This window comes from Myotis lucifugus, unplaced genomic scaffold (genome assembly GCF_000147115.1).
Source record: "Myotis lucifugus unplaced genomic scaffold, Myoluc2.0 scaffold_205, whole genome shotgun sequence".
NCBI lineage: Eukaryota > Metazoa > Chordata > Mammalia > Chiroptera > Vespertilionidae > Myotis > Myotis lucifugus.
Genome location: NW_005871253.1, coordinates 248,581 through 261,144, shown reverse-complemented (window position 1 = coordinate 261,144; position 12,564 = coordinate 248,581). Strand labels below are relative to the sequence as shown.

Here is a 12,564-nt window from a genome sequence, read left to right as displayed (position 1 = left end):
GTCAACATGAACATATAGGTTTCAGGTGTGGGTTTCTATGTTACAAGACCGGTATATTGTACCATGTGCCCACCACCCAAAGTTAAATCTTCTCTTGTCACCATATATTAGGACTCCCTTCCCTCTAATAACAAATAAAAATACCATCTTTCTGCCACTAGAAACCCATTGTTAACATTTAATACATATATTTCCATATTATAACTTGTTTTCACAAAAACATTTATCATCAATATGTTCCCATGTCACTCAATATTCAACAACCTAATTTTTTAATGATTGCCCAATATTCTAATGTATTTTTATCCTATAATTAAATATGATCTTAAATCTGATCATCTGATCTCTTCAAATATTAACATGATCAACTCAGCAGACATTTATCAAGATGGGTATATGGCGCAGGGTACAGGTGCTATGGCTCCATTCCAGTTTCCCACAGAACCTGGGCGAGATGTAAAAACTGATTAATTAATGCACCTGTTTTGGCCAATGGCCCAGTCACCTTGGTCACTGCCCATATTTTCTGCCTTGGATTTTAAGCCTGGGGAGAATAGAGAGCTACGCAGCTTACTTCACTATACAAGGAATTATATTACTAAATTATTTGGAGGCTGGCACAAGAAAGCCAGACCCACAAATAGAACTTGGCACTTAATTTGTAGGTAGGTACAAACCAAAGTTGATGTCCCACCTTGCATTTCTATATCAACCTAATATAGACCAACATTCCAACAATAGTAACAATAAAAATAATAACTAATATTTTGTAGAGCTTTAAAGTGCTTTTGATGCTCACTATCTAGTTTACTCTTCACAAGACCCCCAAGGCAGATATTATTAGAGATGAGAAAATCGAAGCCCAGAGAGCCTAATCAGTTGATCCTAGAATTAATGGGTAGAGCTAAGATGTAGACCTTAGGATTCCAATTCCAAATGTGCTCATTTCTATCATATAATTCTATATCTTCAAGGACTATTTTTCCACAGAGAATGGTGAACCACCCCCGGACAGAGGGCCCCTGATGTATGCAAGATGACATACACAGGTCTATAGGATGCAGAATTAGAAGCTGTCCAGGGTGGTGTGGGTGACCTTCTGGAGAAGGCCATGCCATTCATTCCATAGAACATCCTTAATGGAAACCTTGAATCCCTTTGCCCTACCCCATGCATTGTGGAACATGCTCTTGCTCTTGATGGGTAGACTCCCTTAGGTTCTACATAGGTTGTGGGCAAAAACAGCTTTGCTTATCACCACATTCTGGTGACACCTGCAGGACGGGCCCAATCCTGAACACAGATCTCTTAGGGATATGGCCAGTGCATTGCAGCTAGATGGGAACACGGTCAGAAACACAGAGACAATGAGGAAAATGCCACACTTGGCATTAGGAGCCTGCAATCCTAGACCTCCTTTCTCAGGGATTAGATAGGTGCCCATGTGCTCTATGGGCTTCAGTTTCTTCATCTGTAAAACAAATAAATCAGCCAAATTATGTCAAAAAGGCTCTGTCCTATGGGCTGATGGAATGGGAAACTACTTCCATTTGGCAGATTTCTACAACACTGTAAAATTCCAAAGCAGGATTCCTGCATGGCTGGGAGTTTTTGAATGAAGGTGCATTTACTCCATCTTTAAGTTCCAGATCCTTTCTGTGTTATACTCTAACATTTACCTTTACAATCTTTGAAGTGAACAGACGTCCATGCTCCCTTGGCCACTAGCTAGAGTGTTAACAGTATTACAGTACAGGCTTCGCAGGAAGACAACTGAGAGCTACCTGGCCTAGAACACCTCTAGGACACACTCTAGAACCCAAACCTGTAAGATCTCGAGTGACCTTTGGACCTTTTGAATAACTCTTGGACTCCACCCCTAGAAGTTTTGATCTACTATGCCTGGGGATGGTGTAAACTGTCCAGTAGGGTGACAAATGAGAATATCCATACCCTCTATCATGATGCCAGCTGGAGCTGTTTGCTAAGGCTACCTCAAAAACATACTACAAACTGGGTGGCTTAAACAGCTGAAATGTATTGTGTCACAGTTTTAGAGGACAAACGTCAAAGATCAGGGAGTCAGCAGGGTTGGACCTCCCGAGGGCTGTGCAGGAGAAGCTGTCCCAGGCTGCTTGCCTGGCTTCTGGTGATTTGCTGCCAATCTTAGGCGTTGCTAGGCTTGTGGGAGCATCACCCTAATCTCTGCCTTCATCTTCACATGGCATGCTCCCCATGTGCGTCGGTATCCAAACATCTCCCTTTTAAAAGTGTACCTGTTGTTCTGGATCCGGGCCCACCCCAATGACCTCATTTAACTTGATTAATCTCAAAGACCCTAGCTCCAAATAAGGTCACATTCTGAGGTTCTGGGGTTTAGGATGCCAACATATCTTTTTGGGGGAACACAACTCAACCTATGCCATCCCAAACCTTAAGATCTGAGACTACTCCCTGTGCCCTGTACATGCCCCAAGCCCCAGTGACAGAGATGGGCTGCAAAACAGGTGCAAGGTCCCAGTGAGACTGTCACTCCTTCAAACATCCCTTGCTACACAAACCACCAGAAGGAAGTCCTTTGGAGATTATGCAGAATTCACTTAACTTCCCCCTGGAACTCCTCTGCCCCCTTTATCCAACCTACTCATGGTTAAACATGATTGATAAACACTTGAAGTGTTATTAATGCAGAGTTGCATCCAAGCGACTGGGCTCATGTTCAGGACCTGACAAAGGCTGTCTCCAGCTCAGCTCTGTCCTTTCCCCCATTGGTCTCTGACCCTCAGCTCTTGGTGCTTGGCAAACCTCTCAGCCATGGGTTAAGAACACAGCTCTACCCAGTAGGTAGATCAGGGTGGGTCTCTCTGAAACACCAGGTAGAAGCCAAGAGAAATGAGAACTCCTAACATTTACTTAACAATTTCTGTTTCTTCTAATAATGCAATATCTTTATTCAGTTTTCCTGACCTGTTCCTTTTGCTTCTCCTTATATAATATGAAATATCAGAATTTTAAACAGTGAATTAAGTGAAAGGGCAGTTTGTTCTCCTGTAAATTATTATACAGACCCCGGAATAGCTTACGAATCAATATTCTCATGGGTTCTTCATCGAATGTGTTTCTTTACAAGCTCCCTTCTGTGGTGCCAACGCCCACACAGATGCTGAACAGAGAGAAAAGAAAACAAAATAAAACAGGTACCTGGGGATAGAAAAACAACTGCCCCCACTAAAACTTGGCTGGCGTGATTAAAAAGAGGATTGAACACAGTCATCCAAACCGTAGCTACAGGCCGGTGAGAATACAACAGGGCAGCTGTAACATGAAGCTCTGGAGGCATTCACATTCATTACAAACAGGGTCTGGTTCTTTTGGGAGCTCCGTGTCCAAGAATGCCTTTCCACGACTCAGCAAGTTTAGAGCTCTTTCGAAGCTTGGCAAGTGTCCCTCTGCTGAGGAGAAGCTATCCCCTTCAAAATGTGAAAAACCCCTGTGCAAATCAGAAATGACATCTTTGTGGCAATCCAAGAATGTTTCCACCAAAACTGGGCCCTCCAGACCCAGCCTAAGAAAGTGGAGGAGACCCCCTAGAAAAGGCAGAGCCAGGCATATAACAAGGACTTTAAAACTGCCAAGAGGCTCACTAAAGTGCAGTCGGACCCATACAAACAATCCTGATAATAATAGCAGTCATCGAGTGAGTGTTTATTCCACACACTGGAGCGGATGCATCACAAGCTCTACCTCCGGCCATCTCTGCAGCCCCACATCATAAGCACCGCAGAAAAGACTGGGTGTGAAACTGGAGGCCTCAGAGCTCAGCATCTTGCCAAGGTCATACCTGCACATGGTAAGCCAGGTTTCCATGTTCTATCTGACTCCAGAGCCCACACTCTTGAACGCCTCATGCTGTCAACAGTTAGTCCCACACCAAACAACTGGCTGAAATCGAGTACCAATGAGATCCAACCGGCAGGTCAGCCAGGGCTGCCTGACCTCAGAGGCCAAGACAGCACACTGCACAGCCACCATTTTCACTTCTCAAGTGACCTCGGTGGCAACATACGGACAGACTCGCGGGACTTGGCAAGTCTGAGACGTAGGGGCTTGAGGGCTCCTTCATAAAGGAATCTGTGGTGCTTGTAAAAATGTCAGAGAAAGAAATCCAATATGCAACAGGCCCTGAGGTTTGCTGACCTTATTACATGACAGACAAACTGTGGGAGGCAGGCCCCAAATTAAATCCTGTCACGTCAAAGGCTCTGCTGGCCAAAGTCTGTAGCAAGGATGACAGAGCAAGGGGGATCTTGGGTTGCCATGTGGACTTCCTAAATCAAAAGGTTCATTTCACAGCTTCTTTCTATGAGATGTAAAGATTGTGTATTCATTGTCTTCTTTATAAAGGGAAATAGCTGTAGCTAAAAATATCTGGATACCTGACTTTAATGATACATGTGAATAAAAGGCATAGTGTCTGTGATTTCTTCATTTATTTTCTAGCATCTTGGTGAAGGAGCCAATGTGATAGATGAATTGCAAAACCATTTTCCCAGTTCTTCGCTCATCCCTGTCCACGCCCTGTGCAATCTGATTTTTCAGCTCCTCCATTATTTGGTGAAGTTGTCCTTTGACTTTGAGCTGTCCTTGTCACTTGATTTGGCCAGAGAATGTGGTAAAACTGATGCTGTGTCATTTCTTATCATAGACCTCAAGGCACATGAGTCCACCCTAAACCAGCCAGCCCCCAGCTGACCATCAGATGACCACAGACACATGCACAAGCTCAGCTGAGATAGTTGAGCCGGACCAGCATAAATGCCCAGCTGACCCATGGACTCATGAGCCATAGTAAATGCTTATTGTTTTAAACAACTGAGTTTTGGGGCTGCTCGTTACAGAGCTATTGCTTATTGCTCCCTAAGTATGAATGGAGACTCTTTCCCCAAGATACTCACATGGCAGATATTTGCTTGTTCTGAGCACACCCATTTTACTAGTCCATCACCTACTCACTAAAACATGTTGCTTCAAGAACAGCTGCCATGTATGGGCTTTTAATCTGTGTGAAACACTAGGATAAACACTTTTAATCCGTTTTCTTATTTAATCCTCACTTCAATGTTAACTCAATAGCCACATATAAGGATTGTGATGTAATATTTTCATATTAATGATGGAAAACCAGAGACTCAGAATGGCCAAGTGGACTAAGGCCACTTGCTAAGTGCTGTCCAAAATGTGACCCCAAGGCCAACGTATCCCAGGCTCACATGCTTACAGAGTATGCTTAAGAAATTCTGTCTCCGCAATTAATTAACTGTGATATGCTGGGGTTAAAAATTTGCACCGTGGGCATATATCAAGTTCAGGGTGTACCCAATAATTATTCACGCTTTGAATAATTATTAATTCCAATGGGTTAAATCTAAAAAGAAAGAAACGTCAATTGAGCTATCAGCTATTAAAGTGTGTGTGCATTTTTTGGACACCCTGTGTTTCACAGATTGGAATTTCCCGAGCACTAAGGCTCACCAGCTTCACCCAGTTCAGGTGAAGGCAAGTACCGACTAATCTACTAGTAACACTGTCCCTTGTGCCAACAGGAAGGAGAGCTTTTCTTTCTATACAAAAGTCAAAAGAAGAGTCTAGGGAAGGGGTTAGAAAACTGTTCTATAAAGGGACATCTAGTAAATATTTCAGGGTTTGTATGACACAGTCCCCATTGTGCTGTTATACCAAGAAAGCACCCAGGGGCAACACATAACAAATGCATGTGGCTGTATCCAATAAAATTTTATTTGCAAAAACAGGAATGGTTTGCCAAGCTGTAGCCTAAAAGATAAGGCCAGGGGAGGGGAAATAGGCTATATTGTTAGTGCTCTCAATCCCCAGAGTCAATGAAAAATACAACAAAAACTCTATTACAAGCCTCTTGTAGGTGATCTCTACGTCACCCAATATTTTCTGTCAGGTATGACAGAAATACACAGTGGAATACTATGCAGCTGTAAAAAAAAAAAAAAAGGATCTCTTGTCCTTTAAGACAGCATGGAGGGACCTGGAGAGTATTATGCTAAGTGAAATAAGCCAGTCATAGAAAGACAAGTATCACATGATCTCACTCTTATGTGGAATTTAATGAACAAAATAAACTGATGAGCAAAACAGATCCAGAGACATAGAAGCTTGAAACAGATTGAAGAATCTTAGAGGGAATGCAGGGAAAGGGTGGGAAGAGATTAACCAAAGAATTTATATGCATATATGCATAATCCATGGACAGACAATAGACAATAGTGTGGTGAAGGCCTGGGGCTGGGGTGAGGTGAAGGGGGTTAATGGGGAAAAAAAGAACATCTGTAATACTTTCAACAATAAAGATAAATTTTAAAAAATATATTACATAAATGGTTTAGGACCACATTTCCTGGTACCAATATATAGTATGCTATAGTTCATAAATAAAATAAAGTCTTTTACCTTCCACATTTTACATGCCAAAAAAAAAGAAAAGAAAAGAAAAGAAATGACTCATTGTTTCTTGCTGAACATACTAATACTGATTGGCTTGCCATATCTGCCAGGAGTATTGTGTTACGAATGACCCAGAGGCTCTATTGGGTCCACAGCAAGAGCGCTGTGGTTCATTAGCAACATATCACATGATCTCACTCTTATGTGGCATCTAATGAACAAAATAAACTGTTGAGCAAAACAGATCCAGAGACATAGAAGCCTATTTCCTTGGGAAAGGAAGGGGAGAAAGATGGCATGAGGTAAGTCAAGTGTCCCATACATTTGTCATTTATGCTCTATATTGTTGCTACCTGTTTTCAATAAAAGTTCACTGTTGATAATTCAGTCTGCTTTTCAGAAACAGCCATGAATAATCTTCTGAATGCCCTTAGCACAGTGGTCTGATGGGCATCTTCAATCATATGCCGAAATTAACGGGCTGGTCAATACAATGAAGCTAAAGGGACTGAACAAAATTACCTAACCACTACTGTTTTTAATTATAGGTAGCAAACCAAACAAATAATTTGAGTAATCCCCTTGCAACAGTATTTAGTTTACCTTAGCAGCCTTGACCTGGACCAGTGGTCGGCAAACTGCGGCTCGCGAGCCACATGCGGCTCTTTGGCCCCTTGAGTGTGACTCTGACTCTCCACAAAATCCCGCTTCTGTGCATGGGCCACGAAGTTTCAATCACACTGTACGTGCGCGCCCGCACGTGGTATTTTGTGGAAGAGCCACACTCAAGGGGCCAAAGAGCCTCATGTGGCTCGCGAGCCACAGTTTGCCGACCACTGCCCTGGACCAAGTCAAGCTCTTGGGCAGTCCTACAGGCAGGGATTGCTATCAATGAAGGCTCCAGCACATTGCCTTTCTCTGTGATCAGAGCTGGAGACTTTCCTATAGCAGTCATTCACAAACTTGTTGAACTGCCTTCATTAGCAATTATCTTCAGCTGAGCACACCAACCCCTACCTATTGACTAAGAAAAGCTAGAAATCTATCCAACTAAAGCACACACAAAAATGAAGATTTATGAGGAAACGAAAATACATCTTTAGCGATACCGCCCATGTTATTCCAGTCATCTTGATACCTAACTTTGTGACTTTCAACTAGGAGACTGAGGGGTTCCTTTTTAAATATGTTTATAGACCTTCATGGTCCATGATGATAACCACTAGTCATATGTAGTCCCTTAAATTTAAATCAATGAAAATTTTAAAAAAATCAACATTTCAATTATTTAGTCACATGTCATTTTTCAAGTGTCCAGTAGCACAAAACATTACCAAGGAAGGCTCTCTTGGGCAGCAAGGATTTAGATTAAAGTAGCAGATGCTGTTAGTGCCCTGAGTGTATCTCCCAGGTACCCCAGGAGAGGCAGTTTGTTAACACCTCTAACTATGCCTGAGTGCTCTGTTCTTGGCTGGGAGGACACACTCACCCACATGCAGGGCAGGCCAACAGTGCCAACCAGTACCCCCAGACACAGTGCTAACAAATGACAGGTGGGAATCGGTGGACAAGCACCCCAGGTTCCTAGCGCCCTGGCTTGGGTAACTCTGAGGCATGTGCCACAGGGGTTCCCAGACTTGCCTAGTGACACAAAGTCTTGGTTGCCCCTAGTGGTCACCTGCAAGCCAACACTCCCTTCATTGGCTTGACTGGGATCCGCTTCTGGAAGAACCCAACTAAGACAACCACGAGGGTCGTTGGCAAATCTTAAGTTAGTCACATTTACCTCGGCATTGAATCTTGGTGTGAGAAAAACTAGCTAATTTCAGAGGTGAAGAAGATGATCATTTATGGAGTATACAGTATCTCCCAAAAGAAAATGCCTGTTGTCTTACGTTATAGCTTTGCCATTATTTTTACTGTGTCGATATTTCTCAGCTTGATTTGCTTAATCACCAAACCTACCTTTGACTCATTTTAGTGGTTTCCAAAATCAAACCACCTTCCACAGACAGTTGACCCCACTGGAAACCCTGAAAGAATATATTCCTGGTTCAGGGAAGCTATCCCCTCAGTCCAGCTTAAAGACCTTTTTGCCAATGGAATATCATTCAATAAGTGGACCATCCCAGGAAGACAATGTGCACACATTTGTATGACTTGTTTCCTGTATGACTTTCTAAAACTTGATTTTTTCAGAGTCAAACCTGTCTGCCTTTTTCTCTAACAGCTTAATTCAGATGTAATTCACATATCATACAACGCACCCATGTAAAGTGTACAATTCAACATATTTTAGTACATTCACAGAGTTGTGCAACCACCTCTTTTGTTGCTTCTTTCACCATAAATGGTAATAGGCAGTGAAACACATTGTTTCTGCTCGACGACCTTGTGACTACATCTGAAAATCAAAGTCATGTTCACGGGAGGATCATTTACTACCACTGAGGGTATACAAAAGAATAAGCAATAGATATGCTGATGTTGCTTCCTTTTCTTTCTTCGCATTTTCTAAAATTACCATGTTCAATTATTGATTCACCTATTTACACTGCAAAAAAATTAGCAGGACTGGATTCAACAGTAACATTTTTGTTTACTCAACAAAATGCAAATTCACACACAAAAATGTATTCTTTTAAAAAAAAATTCCATTCCTCCCCAGTTCTCTGATTATTACTGATGCCACAAACCACTTTGGTGAAATACAACCCTCCTCTCCCCGCACTGCTCTTTGCAACAGGCCAAGTCCCCCCCTGTCCCCTTGAAACCTGGCAGCTGTCTGGGGCCATTTAAGCCCCCACCAGAATCTGCTTCAGAGACCCTAATTTGAGCTTCCAGATTGCAAGAGAGAAGTGCTTTAGAGCAGTGAACAGTAAATCCAAGGGGAAGATGAAAGGGCACCACTCTTCATAACCATCAACATAACTGACTAAAACTGCTGTCTTCTAGGGACAACCACTGCCCCATTGTGCATCTGCCCACCTATACACACACACACACACACACACACACACAAAACACACACACACACACACACACACACACACACACACACGGCCTGATATTCAAAGGGTCTTACATGAGCTGCTCACTCTGAAGAATCAGTCACTGCTGTGAAGGACCCTTCTCTAACCCACACATTTCTTCCCTGTGCTTGATGGCAGGATGGTGCCTCAACAAAACACCCCTCTAGGAACCACAAGAAACCAGTCACCGGACCCCCTCAGCCTCAGGAAAACCTCAGTTCATCTGACATAGAGATGAAAGAAGCAGAGCTATTTGCAGTCTTCTCCCCAAACTGCCCTGGCTCCCTGGAAATTCTAGAAAAGGGTGGCTGCTGGCACAGGGTAGACACAGAGTCGACAATGCATTAACAAGCAAGTAAAACTATAGCCTGTATTTCCTTTAAAGTAATCCGTGTAGCACTAGAATGTCCATAGGGCCGATGTCCCCATCACCCACCCCTATTTTAGGGTCTCCATCAATTCTGCAAATGCCTCTCTGGGTATTCATGATGGGTTTCTCCTTGTGGAACTGGGCCTCTCTAGACATGTTCTGGTTTCTATTTATTCTTCCCCAATACTCAGGCCTGGAAGTAGCTCAAAAGCAAAATAATTTAAAAAAAGGAGAAAAATGCATTTTTGCCATTTGTCAAAGTAATGTTGGAAAAAGAAATCTAGTCAATTTGTAGAGTTGCTGAGAGGCACTGATTGACTGCACTAAAGATATATTTTGGTATAAAAGATAGAAAACAGCCCTAACTGGTTTGGCTCAGTGGATAGAGCATCGGCCTGTGGACTGAAGGGTCCCAGGTTTGATTCTGGCCAAGGGCACATACCCGGGTTGCAGGCTCATTCCCCAGTGTGGGGTGTGCGGGAGGCAGCCGATCAATGATTCTCTCTCATCATTAATGTTTCTATATCTCTCTCTCTCTCCCTTCCTCTCTGAAATCAATAAAAATATTTTTTAAAAAAAGACAAAACAGAGTGTGCTTTTAGGGCCACCCTGTCCTACAGACATTCATACCAATAGGGGCCAGGGAGGGTGGGACATGGTGGGGAGACACACGGGGCGGCCTCTCCTGTTGCCTGGTGGAGGCTGCTGACTTCTTTTCCCACTCAGGGTACCCTTACAATTCATACTCCTAACCAGAGTGATCTCTGAAAACATTCATGTTACTTCCTTTCTTCCAACTTCCATGGACTCCTTCTCCAATTCAGAATAAAATCAGAACTCCTTACTATGGCTGACAAGGCCTTAGATACTCCGGTCCTGCCCAAGGTTCCAACTCCCTCCACTCCCTCACCCCAGTGGCAAAGTCCTTCTTTGCTCCTCAAGCAAGCCCTCCTCTGTCCTGCTGATGGGCCTTTGCACTGGCTGGTCCCCAGGCCTGGAATGTTGTTCCTGGGTAGAGCCAGGGCTGACTCCTCCCCTCAATCAGGTTTCCATTCCCTGGACTTAAGGAGACCTCTCCCATAGTTGCCCATCACCACCCTATGACCCATTTCCCTTCTCTGTAATACGAGTACCATCTGACGCTTTCCTATTGCTCCTTGTGTTATTCTTTTATTACTGCACCTCCTCCTGGAACAGAAGCTCACTGAGAACCAGCAGCATGTCTGTGTGGCTCACTGCAGGGAAGATGGGGCCTGACAAGGACCACACTCAATACATCCTGCATGAGTAGGTGAATTAACCAATCAGTCAGCAACAGGTTTTGTTTTTGTTAAAACAAAAGTTGTTTTCAGAAGAAATTTCAAACTTATAGGAAAAATGCAATAGTATATGGAACTCCCATAAACCATTTACCCAAATTCACCTATTATCAATATTCTGCCCCATTTGCTTCATCATTCTATTTATCTATCTAATTCACATCTATATCCATCTAATTTATACCTAGCTAGGTATCAATCATTATTGCTACTATTACTGATAAGTACTTAGCTAGCTGTCCATCATTATTTCTGAACTGTTCAAGAGTAAGTTACCTATGTCATGGCCTAAAACATCAGCGCTTATTTCCCAAGACTAGACATTCTCTTACATAACCACAGCACACATAAATTTCAGTAAGTTTATTATTGATATAATTATTTTATTTAACCTACTATTCATATTCAAACTTTGTCAATGACCCACTAACATGTAGTAGAATATTTTTTCCCTCCAGTTCAGAACCCCGTCAAGATTTGCATGTAGCTGGCCCATCTCTCCAGTATCCTCAGCCTTTCTGTCTTCCATAAGATGGGCATTTTTGAAGAACACAATCCCTTACATGAGATGTTCATTATTTGTGGTTTTCTGCTGCTTCCTCATAATTAGATTCACTCCTGGCCAGAACATCCTGGAGACAAAGGTACATCCTTCTTTCTAGAGCATCACCCCTGAAGGTACCATAACTACCTGGTCTCGGTGATGTTAACTTTGATCAAGGTAATTTCAGTCAATGTATTATTGGGTTTCTCCACTGTATAGTTACTAGTTTTTCTCTTGCTAATTATAAACAATCTATGGGGAGACATTTAAGACTATGCAAATATCCTCTTCCTCATCAAAATCCTCCCTCCCCCCGGGCATTTTTTAACTACAGATGATGTTTACTGATCCAGTCCTTACTGGGATCTGTGCAGAGTTATGACTTTCCCAACCCAGCCTCTTCTCTACATTTACCAGTCAGTATTCAGCATTCTACTGCCCGCCAAAGCCCTCCCTCTCTCCCATTTGTTTCTCTATGTTTCTTATTCCATACTTAATATCTTGTAATTATATAAAGTAATCCGTATATATTCCAAACTTCTCATAAGTATGGAATCATGGATTCTTACCTTTTCAAAGTTTATACGTCATTCCTGTCCATATATATTTTGCTCAAACTGTCCCAAATGTGGCCAGTGGGAGCCCTTCAAGCTGGACTTATGTAAAAGGAGCTTATTTTTAAGTACATTCGTAAGGTCCTGGTTGTTTGGAAGGTGCCTCTTCTCGTTATAGTTTGCCTTAAGGGAGAAATGAGTCCTCCCCCACGTCACAGTCAGTTTAGGTTGCTATAACAAAATACCATAGACTGGGTGACTTCACCAACAA

General features: G+C 42.7%; 1 protein-coding gene across 5 annotated transcripts in view; it reads right to left on the bottom strand.

The window, feature by feature from the left end:
- SLC24A3 (solute carrier family 24 member 3) overlaps nucleotides 1-12,564 on the bottom strand; it is a 460,854-nt gene that overhangs the window by 333,123 nt on the left and 115,167 nt on the right. The window contains exon 4 of one of the 5 annotated variants that reach the window (XM_023761284.1): nucleotides 3,069-3,163. The exons of 3 other annotated variants lie outside the window; for them this stretch is intronic. In XM_023761284.1, the coding sequence (XP_023617052.1) occupies nucleotides 3,069-3,099 (31 nt within the window). In that variant the 5' untranslated portion in view covers nucleotides 3,100-3,163. The remainder of the gene's footprint in view (nucleotides 1-3,068; nucleotides 3,164-12,564) is intronic. One more of the 5 variants, XM_023761285.1, reaches the window with a different exon arrangement.